The following is a 25,509-nucleotide window of genomic DNA, read 5'->3' as shown; positions in this document are numbered from 1 at the left end:
AGGGTGCACTCCTGGAATAGATGGGCTCGAGCCAATTCGATCTACTCGACTTGTGCATGATCATTATTTGATTTGTTCGGGATGGGCCTTAATATCTTTGTACGTGATTTTACCCATGATTGGGCTCTATCTTGTAGATTTGTTTGGATCCATATATTGTTTATTGATCTTTTTGGATCATCAATTTTCATGGAGATTTTGGTCTTTCGATAGATATGATGGATCTTAGGTAAGATTTGGATATATCTCTGGTATCGGTTACAAGCGTTAAATATTCTTAATCTTTAAAAAAAAACAGGGTAGGATTGTGTTGGGGAGTGCCCAATGCGGAATCAGTTCCAGTCTCAGCTGCTGAGGTGGCATAGTGAGAGGTGAGAAGAATAACAAGAGAAGCAACAGAAGATCCAACAGTAGTATATTCGGTTGTTTGCGGTGGAATAGATTCAACAAGCGTCCGGGCCAGTAGATCCAGAGCAAATAGGCGTTGACTTAGTTGCTTTTGCAGGGGATTCTAATCCCGATGTTGATCCGAGGCAACTTACCGGTGATAGTCGCAGCACCAGGAGCTTTCAAGGGAGGCAGACATGTATATCTCGATAGTAGCCGTGGCATACCTTCCGGATCGAGGGTTCCCCCCGGTAAACACGATACAGGCAAAATACCTGCAGGGGGAGGAGACCCTTCTCACTTAAGCTCAAGCACTTACTCGTCTTGGGGCTAACGTGGGATATGCTCAACCTACCTACCAGTTTAGGTAAATATCTACTGGGCTCCCTAACGGGAGAGATCAATTTTTGAGGAGAAAGTATACGCTTTTCTAAAATGGTCAGAAAAAAAAAAAAAAAAAAATCCAACCCGACCAAACTTGTATGGTTCACGTTATGTTGTACAGGTTGGTTAGGTTAGTAGGTCATATGAATACCCCATTGAATAGTAACAATTATTTAGTTTTAACGTTACATTGTAATAATCTATATAGTTTACAGATGTTTGGTGCATATTCCTTAAAAAAAAGAAACCACTTCATGTGATTAAATAACTCCCGAACATGTATTTAATTATTCAAAATTTGTTTAAATATAAATATATATATATATTTCAATGAAAATAAAATTTAATAAATCAGATTTAAATAAATGATTTATAATAAAAACATTTTTTCTGTTTTCTTTAATATGTTCAAATTTATAATAATTTTGTAAATTAAGAAAAAATATCACAAAATTAAAAAATATTTATTATATATAAAATAAAAATTTGAGAATTATTTTCATAGTTTACAAACGTATTAATATTTTTTAATATACCTAAATTAAAAATTGGAGTGTATATATATTATATATATATAATAAACTATAAAAATTGTTCAAAATTTGTAAAATTTTAAGGATTTCTAATAATACTTAATTTTTTTCTGATTTTATATATAATAAATAAATAAATAAATAAATAAAGAATGTATATAATTAACGCTTCTTCACAACCATGCAATTCTCTCAGCTCCCCCATCTCTCTCTAGAAATTTTTAGAGGGGAAAAACAAAATTATATATAAATTTTCAGTTGGAAGAGGGGCATTGAATGAGGAACCCAGAAGCCCAAATTTTTAGGTAGAATTTAGATTTTTTGTTGTTCTTCTTCAACAGTTTGATTTGATTAGCGCAAAAAGTTCCAACTCGGACCACTGAGCAATGTCGTCGCTCGACATTGACGGGATTTTGGTTAACACGAAGGAGCTCGATCGGCTCCGGAAGGAGCAGGAGGTTGTTGTTCTTGAGATTAACAAGATGCACAAGAAACTCCTCGCCAGTGAGTATTCTTTCGTTCTTAAAGCTTTTCGTCGAATCATAGTTGTTTTCTTTTATGAGTTTGGTGTTTTGTTATTATTTTTTGAGATCAAGCTGGTAGGAATTGACCAAAATCGTCGATTGTTTCTCTGCTGCTGGTTTTAATTAGTTTTGATAGTTGATGAACTGACGGTTGAAATTTGGGCGAGGTTACGATAATCTGAGAGTTGTTGCATTTTGGAATTTTGCTGGAAATTACTTGAGTCTGTTTCTTTTTTCTTTTTGGGAACAATAATTGAGTTTGTTAAGGAGCTGATATTCAGTGATCGATGAAAAATTTGGGGTTCCTGTAAAATTTTATGCCGGATTCTTGTACGCTATAGGCTCAATTTTAAGTGTTTCTTGACAAAGAGACGGATTCAATGAGCTTCAATGGTTCAACCTGAAATAAGAGGAAACTTTCTGAAAACAAATCAGTAGCATTCAAAGCATTTTATTTATAATAATACAATGATAAGAAAAGACAATACTAAATAACAAAGGCAATAAGAATAACTTAAAAGCTATCAGTCTAAACTATCTTAATTAACTAAACCAAACCAATTTATTGTTCTATTAATTTTCTACTGTGTTAAGAGGATCAAATGCTACTTTGTTTTTTGTTTTTTTTTGTTTTTTTTTCTCAGTTTTCTGGGAGGGTGGATATATACAGTCATTATTATGGGTGTGCAGATAGTTATGCCGCTTGGCGAGATACTTGTTAGAGATGTCAAGGCAGTGAGGTTATATAGCAAGTTCATGAAAAAGGTGCATTGTAGTATTGTTGGATCATAGTTTGATGAATCTTTTCATGTATGTCGTGCAAAGGCCAGCCTCTACCATATTCTTTTATGATGGAAATTTGAAATGTATCATTACATCTTACATTTGATTCTTGTGTTTACTAAATGAGGACAATGAGGTAAGATGTAATAAGGCAAATGTTAAATCCAAAATTTTGTTATAGAGCTTCAATGTTTATATGAATTTGGAAGGCGAGGATGATAACCTCAATAATTTTAATTGTTTTTCGATTGTTAACTAAAACAGAAGAGTACAAAATGTTCAGGAGTTAATCACCTCACTTTCTGTCCGGTGCTTCTAAAGAGTTCTATTTTTACTAATGTTTCGTATTTGGTTGTTTGCAGCTCCTAAGGTGGTTGAGAAGCCTGGGGATAATTCATTGTCAAAACTGAAGCATTTATATACTCAAGCAAAACAACTTTCAGAGGATGAAGTGAGGTAGGTTTACTCTAGTTTTCCTTGAAATTCATACTTCAGAGTCTGTTTAATCGTGTTTTACATTTTGCGTAGATACGTACAAGTAAAAATCATTTATCTACCCTCAGTGTATCTGTATCATAAACTATTGCACCTGGCATTGAAGTCCATATTTTTTATTGCAGCGTTTCCACAACCTTATTGGGCCAACTTGAAACTTTGCTGCCCGCTGGACCTCCTGGGCAACCAAGGAGAAGGATAGGTGTTTGCAACAATTATTCAACTATACTGTGTTTTAATAATAACTTCAAAAAGATTTTTAATTCAGGCTTTTGATAAATGACAATTCTTAAGATATGTTAACATTATCTTGAACAGAGATGCAATCATGTTTTCCATTCTTCTGTTCCATTTACTCCTGTCCAATTATTACACACTTGGTTAACCACAGGACGAGACTCATTTGTGTTCAAATAAGAACTAATCATAATTAACAGAAAGGTAGTATTAATAGATGTCACAGTCGAGACAACTGGACTCCTTTTGATTTTATTGGAAGCTTGAATACTAAATGTGTTTTCTTTCCTTTGTTGCTCCTGAATTTGAAGCTTTCTTTATGGATGCGATTAATTTGAGCCATGAATTGAGTTGCTTTATTACTGTATATAATGTTGTCTAATACTTGTGGACATACTGATGGTGCTGAAATAAAAAATTTGAGTTTCTATTCTTGAGGAGACAGCTTTATGTCCATCTGTTCTACCTATTCTGATTTCCGAATGCACGCATCTGTGTAGGTATGAATATATCTCCCCTTACGATTGCTGCAAATGGATGATAGGGGAAAGGAAATTGGCTTTTGTATTTGTTTGCTCGATATTTTTCTCACCATCAACCATGGGAAAGGATCGCCTAGAATGGCATCTTTGATTTAGTTATATAGCTACTTATGACTATCAACTGCAAAGCAATCATTAATTCCTTACCATTGTTTCCCTTATTAGCAAATAGCCATTAGTATATTGCTGCTTCTCTTGTTAGATGAAGATATATTATGAAGCAGTTATCTGTAGATTTTCTCATTTGAATGTATATGGCAGAGAAAGCGAAAAGAATGAAGGCAGATCCAGATAATGCTCGGCTTTCACCTGCCATGAGAAACCTTGAGGCTTGTGCTAATCTGAAGGATGAACAGGTCTGAATGTCATCTGCCAGTTTGTTTCTCTGTTTTTATTTTTTATTATTATTTTTTTTGCTAAAAATAATTCAACTGCTTTGCTTTGATTAATTTGAACTAAAGGAAGTTATTTTGTTATCATCTACTCTTATATTCAGGTGGCAGCCAGGGTGACACCAGATGGGGCTGAGAAGGACGAATGGTTTATTGTAAAAGTGATGCACTTCGATAAGGAGACAAAACTGTAAGTTCAATTATACTAGCAATTCCTTAAGAGAAAGGTCTAATGGAAGTTGAGTTGAATTATTTTTTTATTTGAAAAGAAAAGCAACTAATTAGTAGGAATTATCTTTCATAAACAACTCATAACTTATCGTGCCCCTCTTTTCGAGGAGACCAAATTTCAACATTGCCTTCTCACAGGCTACTCAATATTAGTAATCAATGACTTGTGACTTTGTGTCAGTTTCCCCTTTTGGAGATAACTATAGGTAATAGTTAATATGGAGGTATATGCAAAATATTATTGAAAGAATGAGATTACAGGGCTCTTATGATTTATGTCGAAGGATTAGCAATTCATGAGTTAATAGCCCAAGTTAAGAATGAATGATATTTATTACTCAACTTAAGGAGTGACGAAGGATAATTATGTAATCCCATTAAATAGGGGAAGTAGTTGACCTCTCTAAAGGGGCATTTAGTTTTCTAAAAATAAATAAGAAAAACCAGAAGCTAATTTAGATTTGCAACATAGTATCAGAGCTTTTCTATTCTAGAAAAGCTGACCAAAACCAAACCCTAATTCAATTGGTGAAGCCTTCATAGCTGCCGATCATCCATCATATAAAGTTTTATTCAGAGCTTTTATAGCTGTTGTCAAGTTTTATTTGGAGCCTTCATGGCTACCGCAAATATGTTCCATTCGGCAAAATTCTAAATAAAATTCTGTTTCTGCAAGCCCATATCCATTCGGCAAGCACTGCCCAGAAAATTCTATTCGGCAAGCCTCCCACTGTTTCAAATTCTATCCCCATATTAAACAAATGCAAGCCCATTTTCAAATCCAAACCCATTGTTTTTCAAATTCAACAAATAAGTATATCCACTGTTCTGCAAACCCACCACGTTCAAGGTAGGATTTTTTCGTCATGACTTGGGTAAATTTTTCTCCATACTATATTTTCCTCCAGACCAAGACCCACCAATTCATTATGTCAGAAAAATCTCAAGTCATTCTTCCAATTGTCATCATACAGCAACAAATTCTGAGATTTGGGTTTGAAGTATTTAGTAATGGAGGGAACCAAAGGCGTTGTAGGAAGAAAATGAGGCGACAAAACTAAGATCTCCAAATCCATCAAGTCTGGATTCCAATTCCCGTATGGAAGAATCAGACGGTACCTTAAGAAAGGCCACTATAGAAAGTCTACTTTGTAGATCATGAGTCCAACCCTATTGCAGTAGAGTTACCAACTGAACCACACACTCCATGAGGAGTGAGCACGAGAGAGGTGAGCAACGCCCATGGATGTGCTCCAAGGGGATAGTATGCATGAGTTATATGCTCTCACGGCTTCAGCTGACGGATGTGCTAACAGAAGAAATTCATAGCTAACACAAATTTATTCAAAGCCTTTCTTTTTAGCCAGAGAGAATGAACGACATTTTAGAGCAATCCCCTTTGGAAGCTGTGTCTCAGTCCCAATGTGGTTGATCATCCGAAAAGACCGAGATTTAGAAGTAGGGCGAGTGTCTAAAGCCCCAGTTATCTCTCTGAATCTGCCACTCGTTTGGTGACGCCAAAGTTTCTTGCTAAATCGAATTGCTTGACGAGACTTGGGAGGCAGACCATTTTGCTTTTGATTTGGGGGAAACCCAGGGTACCTAATAAAAAAACATTTTTTGTAATTGGCTTACCAAGGCGAGATGCCTTTATAGCTTCTATGGACAAAACTTATTCGAAGCTTTCATATCTACTGTGGACAAATTTATTTGGAGCCTTATTAGCTACCATGGACGAATTTATTTGGAGTCTTCATAGCTACCATTGAAAAATTTGTTCAGAGTCTTCATAGTTACTGTTTACATATTTATTCAGGGCCTTCATAGCTTCCATTGAAAAATTTGTTTAGAGTCTTCATAGTTACTGCTTACATATTTATTCAGGGCCTATTTATTCAGGGCCTTCATAGCTTCCCTTGACAAATTTATTCAGACTCTTCATAGCTACCATTGACAAATTTATTTGGAGCCTTCATAGCTATCAATCATCCACCTGGACCAAATGTATTCGGAGCTTTCATAGCTACCGTTGAAGTCGTGCCTTGACGTTGAAGTTGTATCGTCAAAGTTGTGTGATCAATATTGCCACAAACCTAATTAGTCCAAGCTGAGTAATAGATCTATTCATTCCCAGGTTGAGGAGGTGTCAAAGGACTAGCCTTAAGTTAGGAGATATTTGTGTAATTCATGAGTTAGTGTCCAAGTTGAGAATGAATGATATTTATTATTCAGCATGAGGGGGAGTGTTGATCAGCTTGAAATGGAGGGTCTAAGAATATTTGTGTAATCCCATTAAATGAGGAAAGCAGTTGACCTCCCTAATTTATATTGATTGGGACCTAGTAACTAGAGATCTGTTGCTATCTTATCAACTATTATCTAGGGATTTAATTAGATTACCTAATATCTAGTGAATTTAGATTATTCATCGATTTAGATTTAGTAGGTCTTTTCTTATTAAAGGGACATAATTCTCTGAAAATAAATAAAAAAACAACAATCTAATTTATACTTGCAACCATTTAAAATCTGACAACTTCTTCATTTCAACTGTTCAACTGTGCTTCTTGCTTTCTCATTCATTATTGTTTTACATGTTTGATTGCGTGCACTGTCTGACATCATTTAGAGCTTACGTTATGAATTTTTACAACTAATCAGATCATTTAAAACATGACATTCATTATTGTTTTACATCTTGATTGAAAATCGTACTTTCTTTCCACATTCATAGTTGTTGGTCTAAGATTGAGTTGCATCATGCTGTAAGTTTGACACTAATCTTGATGCAATCTCATGGGTGATTTTTCCCATGAAAAAAAAAAAAAAAGACGACCTTAAAGATGTTCCGATTTTAGACATCAAATCTCCTTTACGATAGATATTTCGTTGTGTATTATGTAATATGCATATGCACAGATTTGAAGTACTAGATGAAGAGCCAGGCGATGAAGATGAAGGTGGAGGGCAGAGGTAAAGCTATGTGATTATATCCTTGCATTTAAAGTTCTTTATGCAGTTCGATACCTAATCATCCATTGTTTAATTCAATTGAATTTCAGAAAATACAAGTTACCAATGTCAGCCATCATTCCTTTTCCAAAACGAAATGATCCTTCTACTGTCCCTGAATTCCTACCTGGAAGACGCGTTTTAGCTGTTTATCCAGGGACAACCGCTCTTTATAGGGCAACAGTTGTCAACGGTCATCGCAAGGTCATTATCATCTCATTCACACACCTTTTATTATATTTATAGCAACACAAACCTGTCTCATCTCTCTTGCTTCTAACCTCTAAGGCTGCGTTAACATACATTATACTTATTTATTTTATGTACAACCGACTGACAAGTAAATTTCTTTTGAAATGGATGGCATCCTGTTGATAACTCCGCATGCTTCCAGAGGAAGACAGATGAGTAAGTAACACTTTTTTTTTCATAAATATTTTAAAGTTCATCACTTCATTTCTACTCTGATTTTCACTCTTTGATTGATGTTTTGATTCCTTTAATTTCTCATGTGAAATGACATCTCTAGACCCTGATTGGCTATGAAATATAGGGGAAAACGTTACCTTTTCTGCCGTCCGTTTTGATCTCTTACGAAGTATAGATGGGTTCAATGAGGGTTTCCTCGTGCTCGAACTCAGTCACCCAAATGCTATTTTGCTTTAATTTCTCATGTGAAATAACATCTCTTGATTGGCAATGAAATATAGGGGAGAACGTTACCTTTTCTGCCATCCGTTTTGATCTCTTACGAAGTATAGATGGGTTCAATGAGGGTTTCCTCGTGTTCGAACTCGGTCACCCAAATGCTATTTTGCTTTCATTTCTCATGTGAAATAACATCTCTTGATTGGCAATGAAATATAGGGAAAAACGTTACCTTTTCTGCCGTCCATTTTGATCTCTGATTTTCACTCTTTGATTGGTGTTTTGATTCCTTTAATTTCTCATGTGAAATAACATCTCTAGACCCTGATTAGCTATGAAATATTGGGGAAAACGTTACCTTTTCTGCCGTCCGTTTTGATCTCTTACGAAGTATAGATGGGTTCAATGAGGGTTTCCTCGTGTTCGAACTCGGTCACCCAAATGCTATTTTGCTTTAATTTCTCATGTGAAATAACATCTCTTAATTGGCAATGAAATATAGGGGAAAACGTTACCTTTTCTGCTGTCCATTTTGATCTCTTTCGAAGTATAGATGGGTTCAATGGGGGCTTCCTCATGTTCGAACTCGGTCACCCAAATGCTATTTTGACTTGATCTTAAAGGGTTTAGGGGGAACTTAGGATGACTTTCAGAAGGGTGGAAAGAGCTTTTAGTCCTTTCAAATTATCTTTTAAAATTTGTCATGACATCAAAAGTGCTTAGGAAAAGAAGTACTTTTAAGGTATTCGTGTGTTGTTTCTGTTTTGAGTTTATTTTTTCCCATTTATGATATATATTGCCACCACTTTTGATCTCTCTAGTACCACTTTTCGGCACGGTCAATTACGTTGCCTTGGGATGGTTCGATGTGGTTTGATTTTCCTGTTTCATTTGCTTTGGGTGTTGCCATCGGTTCCGATTCTGACCTATTGTCTTGTACCAATTTTCAACTGAAAAAGTTTCTCCCCTTCAATTCTTGATTATTTTTCATGTCAAATGATGTGTTCATGATTTTTACCGTCCTTACCAACTTTTGTAACTCATCACTATGTAGAAACAACACGAAACTACATGATCTGTCGTGCATTACAAATTCATCCTCGTGTTTTTTTCTGGACAGTTACTTGTTGGAATTTGACGACGACGAGGAAGACGGGTCGTCGACGTTGCCCCAGAGAACAGTACCCTTTCATAAGGTGGTGGCCTTGCCTGAAGGACTTCGCCAGTAAGCTGCCTGTATTTATATTTGTGAATAAAATATGTTGTAAATCGTAGACTGAAAATTCTGCATTCTCTACTTCACATTTGTGTTTAAATTTGAGAGATGACAATGTATGCAATATCTTCACACTTCTCACGATGATGAGTTATTAGTGATCCTTTTTCAATGGTTGGAGGATTGCCAATAATATGCCTTCTCATGGGTGAATGTTATCCAAGTTTTGTGTATTAAAAATGAGTATTGGTCTTTATTTAAACACTTCATAGGTGAAGAAAATTTCAATCGATCGACAACCAACGTAAACGAAACCCAAGAAAAGGTTGAACCCGACATCTCTTAAGCTTCGTCGGGTCATGGGTGTGCATTTCAGCATATCTTGGCTCGGCTCAAGGTGGGCTTTTGGACCTTTGGCCCAATGGTTTAGGGTTTAGGGTTTTCGATTGTGTATAATCTTGGTTTTGTAGTTAGTGTTAGATGAACACGACTCTCCACAATGATATGATATTGTCCACTTTGAGTATAAACTCTCGTGACTTTGCTTTGGGCTTCCCGAAAAGGCCTCACTCCAATGGAGAGAGTATTCTTTGATCCTAAGCCCATAATCATTTCCTAAATTAGCTGATGTGGGACTTTCATCATCCAATACCTTTCCTCGAACAAAGCACGCATCTCCTTAATCGAGGCTCGACTCCTTTTTTTTTTCGAGTCTTGGTCATTTTTTACTATGCCTTCGAGGAGGCTCGACTCTTTTTTCTTTTGGAGTCTTTTGTTCGACATTTGAGAATTTACCAATCTATTGGCACGACTAACTTTAGGGCATGACTCTGATGTCATGTTAGATGAACACTACGCTTCACAATGGTATGATATTGTCCACTTTGAGCATAAACTTTCATGGCTTTGCTTTGGGCTATCCCAAAAGGCCCCACTCCAATGAGAGAGTATTCTTTGATTATAATCGATCATTCCCTAAATTAGCAGATGTAGGACTTTCATCATCCAACAATTAGTAGTCCTCGATTTCTTTAGATTTTATTTCATCGTCCAAATTACAACACAAAGACACATGCAACAGCTCAACCCCACTGTTAGCAGATATTGTCGTCAGTCTCGGTTTTAAAATGCTTCTACCAGTGAGAGGTTTTCACACTCTTCGGTCTCGATTTTAAAATGGCTCTACTAGGTAGAAGTTTTCGCACTCTTATTAGGAATGTTTCATTCCCCTCTTTTATAAATGATATTCTAAAATTATCGATTAATAAGACGAGACAATATCATCGATCTAGAAGTTAGAGGTTCAAATAACTCTATCCCTACGAACTAAAAAAAATTGAGTTGACAATTATACAGTAGTTTGAAAATATTTTTTTAATAATTAATATTTTACTTTTCAATTTTTGAGAGTTTAATTTTAAAAAACTATAACTAATTTGTACATTTTCCAATATTTAAGAGCTTAATTTGTTAAAAAATTAGGGAAATTTAAATTTCATAACAATTTTCCTAATGCAACCCATAGCCTTTTAAAGTTCAGTGGGCCCATTCAATTGGGCTTTTGACTTTTAGGCCCACCAAAAAAGTCCTTCGTCTCGATAAATTTGGGCCAGGCCTATGAACTCGGCCCATAGTATATAAAAGCCCAATACCGTCGAACCCCGCGCAAAAACGGGAGGGTTTTGGAGAGAAAAACCTCGCCGGAGAAACAGACTAGGCTCCATTTCTCTCCACTCCGTCGATCGATTTCAGTACCAATGAAGCTCCTTCAATCTGTCACCGGTACTGCTTCTTCACTCTGAATTTGTTCATTCCTCAATTTCGATCCATTGTTTTAGCTTATACGCTTCTCGTTTTTTTCCATTTCTGTTCAGGTCACAGCCGCTCGCTTGTTCGTCTTCTTGGACAGCGTCGATCCTTTGCTGTTTCTACTGAAGAGTACAGTAAAAGGAATTACGCCGACAACGTCTCCGAGTACAACACTGTAATTGGCTCCATCACTGCTCAGAGAAGGTATTGTTTCTGTTTCCTTCTTTGCTCGCCTTTTTTATTGTTTGTTTTTTTTTTTCGTTCGTGTGTATTTTAAATGGTGTGTTGTGTTATGTGTATCTGGTTCAGGTATTTCTTGTTGAGGGATGTGTATGATGATTTGATGTTGGATGGAGTGCAGCCTACAATGGACGTTTTCCATTCGCTGATTACTGGATCCATGAAAGGCGCTCGTTTCCAAGATGCATTTTTCTTCAGAGATGAAATGAAGGCAATGGGGTTGATTCCTGATGTAGGTACTTTTTGGAAATGAATTGAGTCTTTTGTCTCTCTCTCACGTTTTGCTCTAAATCTTTCGATTCTTCATTTTCTTATTTTTGGCAACCTTTGTTTCTGTATGTGCATATATGTTTTGTAGGTTACTCTGTATAACATGCTGATCTCATTATGTGGCAAATGCAACAACTCTGAAGAGGCTGTCCGGGTAGGTCTCTGTTTGTTTTTAAAGCCCAACTTTATGTTTTTTTTTTTTTTTGAAGTTATCGAAGTAAAATTCAGAACTATCTGTTGATTTTCAACTATTTTCTGTTTGATTGAAGATCTTAGATGAGATGAGGAGATATGAAGTGAAGCCACATTCACAGACATACATCTGCCTACTTAATGCCTGTGCAGTTGCTGGTAGATTGGATCGCGTGTATGCTACCTTCTTTTACTACCTACCCTCTTATCCTTTTGCTTGCAAGTATTATAATCCTGTATCCTTGATGATGTATCTGATTACGAATCGATGGAAGAAAAATCATCACCACTAAATTCAGTAACTTTCTACTTCATAAGATTAATGGCCTTAGATTCATATTCACCATGCTCTTAGTTTCTTCCAAGCAATGAAGTATACCTTGGAGACTCGGTATAATAATTGACAAGGTTTTTCATTGATATTTTAGGTATACAATTGTCAGAGATATGACTGCTGCTGGCCTTGGCTTAAACAAGTTCTGCTATACAGGACTTATAGCTGCACATATGAACAAAAAACCTGTGGCTGATGATTTTGCTACTAAAGTAACAATCACCTTAGCTGTTTTTCTTGTCCTTGTAATGTTTGGTTGGTGATTTATGAACATAATTTTTTACTTTTCTATGACAAGGTTGTTGAATTTGTTGAACGGTCAAAGGAATGGTTATCAGTTGATGCATCAAGTGCAACGGCTGAAAATGTGATGATGGGTGTTTCAGAAGAGGAACTGTACAATATTCCAACTGCTGAATATGTTCATAGGCGTGGAGGTTTTTTGAACAGACAATTGACTATTTATCATGTTGCTTTGCATGCCTGTGCGAATCTCAAGAATGTAGAGGTATCTGATTCATAATTCCAGCAACATCTGGATATATATTGTTGGATAAACTTATTCAGATCAGTCCCTCTTTATTTCATTCACGTGCAATTGCATACATGATTATCCGATCCATTCTGCTATATTTAGGTCTTCTAATGTGTAATATCATCATTTCTTACAAAGTAGATGTCATCTATTCTCTTTATAATCATGTTATAACCTAATTTCTATCATGCAATGTGTCTAAATGTCCACGTTATGAATTTCTGTACAAAATACTTCTGTTTCTTATCAGCTTTTTTTTTTTTTTTTTTTCATCAAAGTAGGTGATGGAGACCATAATGGACATGTTAAAGAAGGATGGAAAAACTCCCGATGTTTTCATAGTAATACAAGTCATGAGGTGAAAGGCTCTTTCCAAAATCTAATTTGTGTTCTCTAATCCACGCAGTTTATAATTAAATATCAAAGCATGGATCAACTGGGTTTGCATTATTGCACTAATTGCATGAGAATATTTTTTGGCTCACAATTACCTCAATTCTGCAATTTGTTTAGATTGAATTGGTTAGGTGTTCATCAGATCACTTCTTGTTTTGATGGGAATGACTGCAGCCATAAATTCTAAAGATCAAACTGTGATGTTATTATAACTAGGAAGTTTGTATAGATCTAATGAAACTACAGCTTGCCCTTGTTTCTGCATTGATCCACCAAGCTTGATCTAATGTGGTTGCCAGTTGAGTGTACTTTAGTTTACTATTAGGCCAGTAGTGGAAGCATGAATTGGCTTGATTGAACTCATTTTAGCAGCTCTTTTCATAATTCTGTTTCTGTTTTTAACGTACTCTGCTTAGTGGCTTTTGTATTGGTGGTTTTATTTTTTATTTTTTTATTTATTTTTTCATATTTTCATATCGTTTATACTTGACATGTAGTTTGAATGAAAGTGGTGATGATCACATATCAGTAGTATGCAAAAGTTACTTTTGTCTTGTTTTGTTATTTTTGGCATCTCATTTGTAGAATACTTTGTGGTCAAATTTCCTATCGAGTCATTTGTAGGATACCTGTTTTGTTATTTTGGCATCTCATCTCATTTGTAGGACACGTGTCTGGCTAGGACTGCTAATACAGTTCTTCTGCTAAATATTTGTATGGAGTTAGAGTCATTTTTATAAATATTGATTATACAGGACATAAGTATTGTTTATAACTAACTTCTCACAGATGCTATCTACATTCTGGAGATATTGATCGTGGTCTTAAAGCTTTTGAGGAGCACTTGAATTCTGGGGGTCCTCCAGCAGCAGAACTCTATGCAGTGAGTTTGGCCCAACTATGTTTCTGCTTTTACTGCATATTAACTGTTTCTTATCCAAAAAAAGGCAAAAAAAAATCTATAGTCCTTGTTATCTTGGCCTTTATGTTTGAGTGTCTGTCAGAGATTTCTCAGAATCCTGAGAGAGAGTGTGAGTTAACTGTTTCTAATATTTGTGTATTTTATCTCCCTTCCAAATGAGATTGCTGTAGTCTAGACACATCAAACGAGTGATAAAAGATTTTTCCTTTTAGGAATTCAAGATAACTATTGCAGAGATTTAGCTATTGTTTTCATTTGGTTGTAGACGCTTGTTGAGGGAGCCATGATTGGTTATACGCCAAAGGGAATGCAATTGGCTCAAGAAACACTGGTAACTTCCAATTTCTACTAAAATTACAATAGAAATTGACTTGATCTAAATAATGTTATTTTGATTTTAATGCTTATTGCAGGTAAATATGAATTCCAGGGGCTTCTTCTTGAACCCCAAATTAGGGAGTGACCTCCTCCTTGCAGCAGCGGGTGAGAAGGTAGGTTTATGGTTTATCCCATTTTTAGCTAACAAGACTCTTGTGGGTAACAGTTAACTGCTCAAAATTCTGAAATTTATCACTGTAGGTTCATGTGATTAAAAAATGAGTTAATTTTTTTTTTCTGTATTACTATGCAGACTGGTGGGTACACGACTGCAAATTATATATGGGATCTCTTGCAAGCTCGAAAGATAACTCCTTCATCTCCAGCAGTGGAAGCTTATTACAATGGATTGAAGGTGATTCTCTTGGCTTTCACTTTAATCCTTTTATTATGGTATTTGTTATCCTCGGCATTGATATTTGATAATTAATACATACAACTCCATTCTAGTAGTAGTTAGAGTCTGGTCGAGTTGACATTCATCAGAGGTTTACCCAATTACTGGCATTCATTTCTGTGATATTTGATAGTTTCTCTTTTGAAGGCATCTTATTCTCGTGTATTCTTGCACTAAATCAAATTGAGTGAAAGTTTACTACCTTTAATGCTTTAAGATCTGAAGTAAACTAAAAATAACTGTAACTGTATACCTGGAAAACTATGAAAGAATGTATTTCAACTGTACGTCATATATCGTAAGTGTAATCCCCACATTTGACTTTAAATGATTTGGTAGTTTGAATCGAACCGAAAGTTTGATAATCAAGTTTGATATGTGTCCCTGCTTGAAAGATATTACCTAAGCCTATGATAAACTGTGCTTTATTTTACTATCTACATATACTTGGTTACGTTTACTAATTCATTGAGCTCCATGTATGTGGCCATTTTTGCTTCCCTGTTGGGAAAAATTAAAAAGAGAGGCCAAACACGGGATATGCTTTTTTTGTCTCTGTTTTTGTAAGTTAAAAGTTCCTTTGCTAATGGAAAGCTTTTGATTTGTAGGAACGTGAGATTCCTGAAGATGATCCTAGGCTTTTATTAGTTTCTCGAACCTACAACAATCTTCGGGTTAGATCTGGTGGCAGTGGACCTGGCCGATCATAATTCAAATCAAAACGATGCGGGGCGCAGTTGCCATCGGTTTCTCATTGCCAGTATCGATATTGGTGAGCTTTTGCAGTGACCTTTTAGCTAACCATATTGAGAAAGTTTTGCAGGGACCTTATATTGATGTACCTGTTAGATGGAGAGAGGTTTGCCAAAAAGATTTTATGTATGTTACTGGTTGACATAGAATCATGCTGGGTTAGGAATAGCTAGATTGTCTCTTACATTTGAAATTGCCAAATCCAAATTCTTTCAGAATAATACCAGCTATGATTTCAATGGATTCTTCTTTGTCAGTTGAAATTATTGTGCATTATGATGTGTTACCCGATTTTCTTCAAGTGGAAGTGGAGATTTGATAGCTAAGTTTTGAGGATTTGTTTTGGCTTTAGTTTGGATGTTTATTTACATCTTATTGTGTTTGTGCAATTCCATTAGTTCATGAGTATTCATGGTAATTAATATATATTCTTTTTTATGATATCAAAGTTTTACTAAAGAAAAATATTATATACTTCATGAAATATTACAAATTTAGATTACAAATGTGAGATCTTACATTGGTTAGAGAGGAGAATAAAACATTTTTTATAAGGGTATAAAAACTTCTTCTCAGCCGACGTTTTTAAATCGTGAGATTGACAGCAATAAGTAAAGGCTCAAAACGAACAATATTTGTTAACGATAGGTTAGGACGGTTACTAATGATATCATTGTCCGACATTAGGCAGTGTGACAATGAGGACGAGGACGTAGGACTCTTTTGGTTTGAGCGGTTACAATGATATTAGAATCAAACATCAAATTGTGTGCCAGTAAAGATGCTAAGATCTTAAGGAGGGTTCAAATCTCACTCGGTTGAGACATAACGAAACATTTTTTACAATGGTGTAGAAACTACCTCCTGACAAAACTACCACATAACAAATGCATTTTAAAATCGTGAGGCTAACGGCAATGTGTAACGAGCCGTAACATGCAATATCTACCGAATCTCCCAATTGAAGACAAGAAATACAGAATCTGAGCAAAATATTGTCAAGCAATTGCTTTGAGTCAGCAAAGTAATAGTTTTGCCAAGGGTTCTGAGGCACTGTACATTCAATGTTCTTTAAAAAGGATACACAACAAAGACGAAACTTAATCATGGCAGTTTGCACAAAGAGTAAAACGACTTGCACAAAAGGGTTCACTTCTTCATCATATACAATACTACTACTTCTTTGGTTCACAATTAGCTACAGCATCCACCTCTCTGTGCAACTGTTCCATCCCTTGCCCCTGATGGCCCTTGAGGGCGCCCGTAACCGACCTTGATCCCAGACGACTGCAAGAAATCACAGAATATCGTAAAAATTCTTCTGTTCTTCATGGTCGCAATGCAATAGGTTTTTAAAATAGAAGCTATGCTACTTTTTAAGCTCAAAGAAACGGAGATATTATTTTATGGAAAAATATACTTTCATAAATGAACAAACACAAGAATTGGAGATATTATTTTATGCAAAAATATACTTTCATAAATGAACAAACACGAATTATAACAGCCCAAGCCCAAGCTCAAGCCCACCACTAATCGATATTGTTCTCTTTGGACTTTCCCTTACGGTCTTCCCCTTGAGGTTTTTAAAAATCGTCTCCTAAGAAGAGGTTTCCACACCTTTATAAAAAATGTTTCGCTCTTCCCTCCAACCGGTGTGGGATCTCACAAGAATACAGTACTATCCCACAAGTAATCTCATTAGCAGCATCAATATCCTTGATCCGATTAGTTCTCTGACTTAGAAAGTAAAGATGGCTACCTAGCAATAATGGCATTTTCTCGACCGAACGCTCTGAAATGATTTGGGAGATACTAGGAAATTATTGGAGACAACCTTAGTCAAGGGAATTTAGGAAGATAAATACCCAAAAAAGCTCAAATTCCTTTGATGGGAGCCTTATCAGGCCAACCTTTTAGTAATGAAAAGGCTATGCTATGGACTCCTATCATCACGGATTTTTCTTTGGAATCTTTGGAAAGAAAGAAATTGTAATAACCTAAGCCCACCACTAGCAAATATTATCATTTTTGGGATTTCCCTTTAGGGCTTCCCCTCAAAGTTTTTAAAACGCGTCTGCTAGGGAGAGGTTTTCACACCCTTATAAAAAATGTTTCATTCTCAAGTATCTCACAGGAACCAAAGAGTCTTTTTGGATAAGGTGCTTCATTTGGATAAACTCCTCGACTCGATTATATATCGTGCTCCCTACCGCTTTCATTTTTCTTCTTATAGTTATGCTACCCTTTTATCTAACTGGGCAAGCTTCTTGTATTACTCTCGACATTTCATCCCTTTTGTAATTTCATACGTCAATAAAAAATTTTCTTATATTAAAAAAAAACCGGTAGAGCTATCTTTTTCTTTTGTTAGAGGTTCTATATCGCAACCAGAATGGGTAGGTAGCATTCTTGAATATTTCTTTACCACAAAAGATAGGCCCAACTTACCTCATTGGATACATCAAAGACACCTTCTTGAATATTTTGAAGTATTTTAGCTGCAGTCTTTATGAATGCCTGTAGAATCAAACACCAAGATGAACTGAGAGAGAATCTAAGAGAGGCACATGTCAAATAAACAAAACTGACCTCCTCAACATTTTGAGCCGTTCTAGCAGATGCCTCTAAGAATAAGAGCCCATTTTCTTTTGCAAATTGTTCTCCCTCTTCCTTGCTTACAGCTCTTCGATGAGCAAGATCAGCCTTGTTCCCTACAAGCATAATTGACATGTTGGGATTTGCATGTTGCCGAGCGTCCTCCAACCAGCTTGCCAAATGATTGAATGTCTCCCTCCTGGCAACAGAATCACGGGCTCATCTCACATTTCTCAAAAAGAAAATAAATCAAATCCGTTCTAGCAGATTTCTCAAGATCAGAAGGTTGTGATGCAAAAATCCCAAGTGCAATAAAATATAGTCAGCAATTAGAAAGAAGGGAAAGTTTTAAGATGATAAAAGAAGTAAAAGTTCCTCCATCTATCCATTCATCCATTCACAAACTCACCTGGTAATGTCATAAACTAAGAGAGCACCAGCTGCTCCTCTGTAGTAAGATCTTGTGATTGATCTGAATGATTCTTGCCCAGCCTGCAATAAAGTAAAATGTCATTACGGATCACCGTCAGCCTCAGAGTTTTAAGACACATCTACTAGAGAGAGGTTTTCACACCCTTATAAGGAATGCTTCGTTCCCGTCTCCAACCAATGTGGGATCTCACATCTACCCAAAAGAAAAAAGATTTTCAAGAAAGAGAAACATCATCTGTTTCGACCATTACCATAAAAGAATCTAACATAAGGATCTGTTGTTTTAAAAAAACAACTTCCTTATTTTCTAGAACAAAAATCAATCGTTTGTTGTGAATAATGATTTCCATTGAACAACTTAAATTCTCATAAATTATGCAATCAAAATTCCTGAAATTTGTTTAAAAACTGCTAATGGCTTGCCATTTCTGTTTCCAAGATTATTTTAAAGAACGGATTAAATAATTTATACGAGAACATTAATCCACAGATACCTAAAGAACTCTATTAATTGTAATGTTGAAAACATAACATCCATAAGAACACAACTTCTAGAAAATAATTATTCGAACATAATAAGGATTGCAATTAGTTATCTGAGAGGTATAATTATATGTTGGCTCTAGCGACCGCCTGGCAGTCAATTTGCCAATCTCAACCTACATTAGGAAGTAATAAAGAGTGGCTCGAAAATACCGCAAGGTTCCTCCCTGGTTGTATAACTTGGCTAACAGTCAAAATTACATGGTAAGAAAGGTTTAGAAAGAAAAAAAAAAAAATTGCTATAACTTAGAAGATAGTGACCTATTCATAGCCAGAAAATCGAAGGCTTTCACTGCTCTAACAACCAAGATTCTGGAATTCGAGGGTTGGGTTTCTTCCATGCTTGGACCCTTCTTTAACATGCTGGTGACTACGAAGCAAGCTTTCAGAATTTGGCTGTTTTGACTTTGGAAGACTAAGGTCCCTAAGAATGGGCACTAGTAGTTTCGTATTTGGTCAAAATAGACCATTAGATAAGGTGACAAATAGTGAGGGTGGGTCCAACCATCACACTACACATATAGACATAAATCTAAGGTCTTTCATTTGGTCTCTTCGCCTTCTTTCAGGGCATTCATACCAACAAAAATTAACTCGTCCAGTAGGGGGCACAGTACATACTAGACGACGAATCATTCTGCTGAAAACAGTTCCCTTCTTGCCCTTATGTCATAACCAGTGGGGGACATTCTTTGATTTTCAAGAAACACAGGTCACTCGTAACATAACTTGTCCCCCATAATTTGTAACCGATATGGGTTAGCATAGACCACAGGATGACAAAAAAGATTCTTAATAAGAAAATATCTCATAATCCATTGTCAAATCATTTTCTTCTAGAAAACAACTTCCATAGAGATAAAAAGAAGAAACCAAGGCAAGAGGAGCAAAGAACAAATAACAAAAAGATGAACTAGCCAGAGCCCAAACCTACTCCCAAGAACTCTCCACAAGCCTCCAAGAATCAGTCACTAAAAGCCTCCAAGAATCTGTCACAAATAGCCTTAGCAAACTGACTTTCCCCTACTGATCCAAACATGAACCATCTTGAAATCGATCGATATCATGAGTTTCTGGAGGGGTTTCTCAGGATCTAATCCTATCAGCTTAAAGTTCTTGGTACAATTCCTCACTTACAATAGAATCTTCCAGTTCATGTAACTTCCTGAATTTCTTTAATTCCCTTATACAATTCCTCTCGTTACACATAAAAAGAAACTAAACTATGCAAAGATAAAGAGTACAAAGAATCAAAACTCACAGTATCCCATATCTGAAGCTTAACAGGTCGGCCATCGATAGTGACCATACGAGCACCAAACTCAACGCCAATAGTGAGATCGTGCACAGGTTGAAACCTCTTGTCCGTGAACTGCAACAACAAGCAAGATTTCCCCACACCTGTAATCCAAACAAAAACCCCAAATTCAAAGCAAATCCTCATAAACCCAGAAGATAAACAATCAAAACAAAGATTCTGAACAAACCAGTATCGCCGATGATGATGTACTTGAAGAGGTAATCGTACGACATAACTAAACAGAGATGAAAATCAGATCAGCGGCGATATGAGATCGGAAATTGATATGGAAACGGAAAGATTCAAAAAGAATGTGATTTGGAGAGGGAATTTAGCGAAGGGAAGAAGGTTTTTGACGTGAAAATGACCGACACGCAATGTGAAAATGGCCCCGCCAGCGCCGAAGGCTGAGGGAAATTTGGTTTAAAAGTGAGGTTTTAGTTGTGAGAATTTGGATTTTTATATTGCAGCGTGAAGGGAAACTTCTGGATATGGTGATGCCCATTTTTGTTCATTTCGTGGCCACCATGATTGGTGCTTTAATTCTTCGTATTCTAATGGAAAATTTGCAAAAAAAACCGCTAATTTAATTGGGTTATTGCTATTATACCCTTTAATTTCAATCCATATCTCGAATCATTTTATTAGATTCAATTGATATTACCAATTGTTGGTACAATTTTTCTCAGATTGCATGAACGTGAGACATGTCCAGGACTCTAAGTAGATGAAAGTGATGTACGTAGAGTCGTGTATCTGAAAGTGATGCATACTTAGAGAGACATAGTGGGCTTGAAAGTGGTACATTCATAGAAGGTTTGATGTTCGTAAAAGTGATGTACATAAAACTATGTGAACGTAAGGGATGCATATCCAAGAGAAGAGAAAAGAAAAAGAGTTGAAACGTAAAAGCACTATTATTTGTTTGCATAACTTGATACTAGTACGAGGTCAATTGCTTGATATTTGAACATTATCGAGCCAATTGCTTCACTCCAACCTCAAATATAAGCTTACGATATTTGAGAATTTATGGTTCGATCCAAGGATTCCCATGATTTCAAACGCCTAAGAATTCTTGATTCCGATCTAGCACCCTAAGTACCTTCTTAAATTTAACCGGGTCTTTGTCTCGTATTTTTAAAAAATGTTCGTCCCTTCTTATTGAGTTATTCTTGAACTAAATACTTGTAATTGACAGGTCACCTGTAGCATAATAATAATGTATTGAATTGGATTAGCCTTTGAATATATAATATCATAGACCAAGATAAAATGCTGAATTATCTATTAACTTATCCCCTAATACTTTAACAAAGATTTAGAAACTTATCCATTAAGTTCTCGAGACAAAATCATTAATTAAATTAAGAAAAGGAAACCTAATTATCTTTTCATCATCTCATTTTCTAACATTTTTATTAATTAATTTGGTTCAATAGATTAAAAAAGTGCATGTTTGATGCAAAAAGCTCACCGCTAGCAAATATTGTCCTTTTTGGACTTTCCCTTTCGAGCTTCCCCTCAATAGAGGTTTCCACACCCTTATAAAAAATGATTCGTTCTCCTCCCGATCTCACAAAAATGGCTAACAATGTGGTTGTGAGCTATTTTCTAGCTAAAGAGAGTCCCTTATTTTTCACAGATGATTTGGACAGGACTGGGAGCTGTGCCCTCCCAAAAGAAGCTAACACATCTATCCATCAAATTCAAGATTCCGAGCAACGTTTTGTAAACGACACCGGTATCAATGATGGATCCTTGTATACGTTTAAATGTAAAGGATGCATAAGATCACACAAAGCAAAGTTTATCGAATTCTAAAGAAGTCAAGTGATTTGAACAAACTGGCTCTATCTAACAGCCCTCTTAGGTTGGAAATATTGATGAGTTTAAATAAGGTCATTGACAACATGAACGCAAGGCCAAACTAAATTTTCCAGTAATGTCCAACTTGAGAAAAGGAAAAAGAACCGTACTTTGAAATTCCCCAAGAACCGAAATCCTCTCACTCCTCCATAGCATCCCCTCCTTCAGTTATCTCAACCTTTTCCTTCAATGGCGTAATCTTTGTCAGCAGAACCTCTGTAATCAAACAAAGCACGAGTCGGTTGGGGGTGGGGTGTTAAGGAATGGGGAAAGAGAAGCAAAACATGAAAGATGCAGAAGAGAATCGAGTATACAAGCGACTAACCCGTTTTCTTGGAGAAGGAATAGCCTTTCGAACTGACGTAGGTTCGGGGATTTGGCGAGAGGTGGTTTCGTAAATATTCCTTCTGGCCCTGCAACACCAAAAGAAAGGAACACATCAAAATTAAACGTACTTTTTAGATTCAGTTTTTTCTCTATTTCCTAAAGATCACAAACCTTGGTGATAACACAAACATCAACGTTACTTCCACTTCCCAGATCATTAAATATTCCAGAACATATCGCCTCAGTAACAAGTTGAATCCCTTCTTCCCTCTGCAACAAAGAAATAAATGCCTCCAATCAATATGGCGTATAGAAAGAAAAAAACAGTGCCACAACTAAGATACACCATGTGATTCAAATTCATCTGTTATCTTACAGTCATGCCTTCTTTGTACTTTGATTCAAATACAGACATTGCAGCTAGAGAACCTGATCCCATTGTAGCAAATGGCAAGGTGTCAGTTGATCCATGAGGATATATCTGCAGATGAAGTATAGCATTAAGAGATGGCAAGTTATATAACCTAAAATCATTTGTTTTCCAGATCAAAACTCACAGTGTGTAGATGAGGTCCAGTAACATCGACTCCACCGAGTACCAAAGCAGCTGATACGTAACCTCGATAGCTGGAGAACACAATGGATGAGAAGATTTAAATTTCATGCAACAGATAGATGAGAGACACAAAAAAGGAAAACCTAGAAGACAGAAAAGACTACCCAAAAAGGTGTTTCTTGAGAAGGGTTAGTGCAGTAATAACCCTAGATTCTCGACCAGTGTGGTAGCGATGCAACTGCAATTGGGAGCTAACCATGTCTACAGAATTCGAGAATAATAGAATATGTTCAGTTCGAGAAACAATATTAATGGAACTTAACTTGTAGAAGCTAGATATCACCAATTACCTGTTACTGCCTCAGTGTCAGCAGCAGTTCCTGCACCACAACAATATATGTTTGGTGCCATGTAATGAATTTTCTCACAGTTTTTGTCAGCAACAATAGGGCCTTCAGTAGCCCGTGTATCTGCTCCAAGAACAACACCATCCTGAAGCAAATCAGGAAGATTTGAAAAAAAAAAAAAAAAAACATTAATTTGAATATATAGAAGAAACTTTGGTGCATAATAATTAAATTGAAAACAAGAAACCATGCAGTGACAAGTATTACATTTACTAACTATATGGACCAGGCTATTCAATCCAGTTATCTTTTAAAAAACGACGCACATGTTGACAAGGAGAACAATTAAACGCATCAATTTTTCATACAAAACAACCTATTTTAGTACCACTAAGACTTCTCCCCCGATAATTTTGTAGCTAGCTAGTGTTTGTGCAATTTTGTTGGGTCTTTGAGGTGAGAGGAACAATAGAATCTTTAGAAGGATTGAGAGGTCATTTGGATAATGTCATGTTCCTTGTTAGATTTCATGACTCCCTATGGGCTTTGCTTAGGTATTTAAGGCTTTTTGTAACCATCCTTCAGGCTTAATAGCAGAAAGATCAATTAAAGCAAGCTAAAAAAGGTCAATTTGCTGAAACTGATAAATAAAAGAGAACTCAAATGATAGAAAGGAAAAGGATTTTTCCATATGTCCATTAAGGTGTTTATGGATTTCTACACAATTAATGAGCTTTAGGACATCATTTAACTCCGAAAAAAAAAATTGAAAAACAATACGATTGAATTATGTAACACCCTAAATGTAGCAAATTACCTTGAATATTAAACCCACAATGGTAGTTCCAGTCTTGAGGTAAGTCGGAGATTTAAGACCCTTCTTCGAAAGCATATCATTTCTTCTGCAGAGATCAAAACTAAACCCACCCTTGGGAGGAACATCAATCGCAGAGCTAGACATAGCTAAATTTCAAGTAAACCTGCAAAGTTATAATTACAAATGAAATGATATGCTAACTTAAAATTAAAGATGGCATAAACGAAACAAATTTCACAAGCAAAATCTCGAAACCTCAAACCAAGACTATAAGGTCGCGATACATTCCCAACTTATTATTACAAAATATCCAGAAATCTAACATGAAAAAGAAGAAAGAAAGAAAAACAAATCCCTAATGCTAACACAATCCCACACCGAATCCTTCAAGCAATACAATATCAAAGAATTTACACGCTAAGCGTTGTGATTCCTTCATTGGATGATCTAATCAAAACCTAAGAAATTTCTTCTACAAAGCTGTATCTCAAATTCCTAATTCGCTGCAATCCATAACCAGGAGCCAACAGATTAAAATGCCAGCGTCAAATTCTTTGATACGAAGAACAAAAGAACTGGAAGATTCAGATTTGCAGAAAGAAAACGAACCTGAAAATGAGGAACGTGGAAGATCCAAGTTGGCGGAGCAGCGAAAGTTCGAGTGAGGTTTTAGCGAGTTACCTCCCCTTCTCGTTTCTCTGTCTAAAAAGCAAATAGCTTGCAGAGAAGGAAAAGACTTTCTTTAAATAAATAAAAAAAAAAAAAAAAGAAAGAGAAGATGAAAATTGAAATATGGGCCACAAACTTGTGCAAAATTAAAATTGGGCCACAAACTTGTGCAAAATTAAAATTGGGCCCAAACGGTGTATTTTGATAATTGATTATTATTTTTTTAATTACGCTCATGAACACTAAAGGTATGGAACTTTTGGGCAGGTGTTCACCGTTGGATCTCGCCAATACAGCTCCCATAGTTTTCGTTACCGAGATATCTTTTTTTTATTGTTCCCAAGGATTTTGTGGGTAATCTGCTCCCATGTTGAGTCAAATTTAAACTCAATCCCTTTCACTCTTCTTTCTTTCCTCGCGGGCAGGAAGCACACCAGTTGG

At 36.0% G+C, this 25,509-nt stretch overlaps 4 protein-coding genes across 4 annotated transcripts; 2 read left to right on the top strand and 2 right to left on the bottom strand.

The window, feature by feature from the left end:
* Window positions 1-1,486: 1,486 nt before the first annotated feature.
* On the top strand, window positions 1,487-9,607 carry LOC111486624. Its single transcript, XM_023133795.1, has 9 exons — window positions 1,487-1,808; window positions 2,974-3,067; window positions 3,232-3,308; window positions 4,147-4,241; window positions 4,382-4,467; window positions 7,428-7,481; window positions 7,571-7,724; window positions 7,915-7,928; window positions 9,289-9,607. The coding sequence occupies exons 1-9, from the start codon at window positions 1,691-1,693 to the stop codon at window positions 9,395-9,397; spliced, it is 801 nt and encodes a 266-aa protein (XP_022989563.1). The 5' UTR covers window positions 1,487-1,690; the 3' UTR covers window positions 9,398-9,607.
* Window positions 9,608-11,031: 1,424 nt separating this feature from the next.
* LOC111486622 (pentatricopeptide repeat-containing protein At4g35850, mitochondrial) lies at window positions 11,032-15,948 on the top strand. The gene is made up of 13 exons (XM_023133792.1): window positions 11,032-11,166; window positions 11,259-11,397; window positions 11,503-11,665; window positions 11,792-11,857; window positions 11,973-12,070; window positions 12,324-12,441; window positions 12,528-12,737; window positions 13,046-13,122; window positions 13,950-14,043; window positions 14,348-14,413; window positions 14,496-14,573; window positions 14,714-14,815; window positions 15,466-15,948. Exons 1-13 carry the CDS (start codon window positions 11,142-11,144, stop codon window positions 15,565-15,567), a joined length of 1,338 nt encoding a protein of 445 aa, XP_022989560.1. The 5' UTR covers window positions 11,032-11,141; the 3' UTR covers window positions 15,568-15,948.
* A 637-nt stretch (window positions 15,949-16,585) lies between these two features.
* LOC111486377 (ras-related protein RABB1b) lies at window positions 16,586-20,933 on the bottom strand. Its single transcript, XM_023133469.1, has 6 exons — window positions 20,671-20,933; window positions 20,445-20,584; window positions 18,618-18,700; window positions 18,203-18,407; window positions 18,062-18,130; window positions 16,586-16,897 (listed from the first exon to the last, which is right to left on the bottom strand). Exons 1-6 carry the CDS (start codon window positions 20,714-20,716, stop codon window positions 16,805-16,807), a joined length of 636 nt encoding a protein of 211 aa, XP_022989237.1. The 5' UTR covers window positions 20,717-20,933; the 3' UTR covers window positions 16,586-16,804.
* A 1,282-nt stretch (window positions 20,934-22,215) lies between these two features.
* LOC111486383 (proteasome subunit beta type-7-A) lies at window positions 22,216-25,131 on the bottom strand. The gene is made up of 9 exons (XM_023133486.1): window positions 25,009-25,131; window positions 24,400-24,562; window positions 23,586-23,727; window positions 23,400-23,496; window positions 23,237-23,306; window positions 23,056-23,160; window positions 22,851-22,949; window positions 22,678-22,765; window positions 22,216-22,568 (listed from the first exon to the last, which is right to left on the bottom strand). Exons 2-9 carry the CDS (start codon window positions 24,541-24,543, stop codon window positions 22,492-22,494), a joined length of 822 nt encoding a protein of 273 aa, XP_022989254.1. The 5' UTR covers window positions 24,544-24,562; window positions 25,009-25,131; the 3' UTR covers window positions 22,216-22,491.
* Window positions 25,132-25,509: the final 378 nt, after the last annotated feature.

The sequence above is a fragment of the Cucurbita maxima genome, unplaced genomic scaffold (assembly GCF_002738345.1).
Source record: "Cucurbita maxima cultivar Rimu unplaced genomic scaffold, Cmax_1.0 Cma_Scf00011, whole genome shotgun sequence".
Taxonomy (NCBI): domain Eukaryota; kingdom Viridiplantae; phylum Streptophyta; class Magnoliopsida; order Cucurbitales; family Cucurbitaceae; genus Cucurbita; species Cucurbita maxima.
Note: the sequence above shows the minus strand (reverse complement) of the source record. Positions and strands in the feature narration are given on the sequence as shown.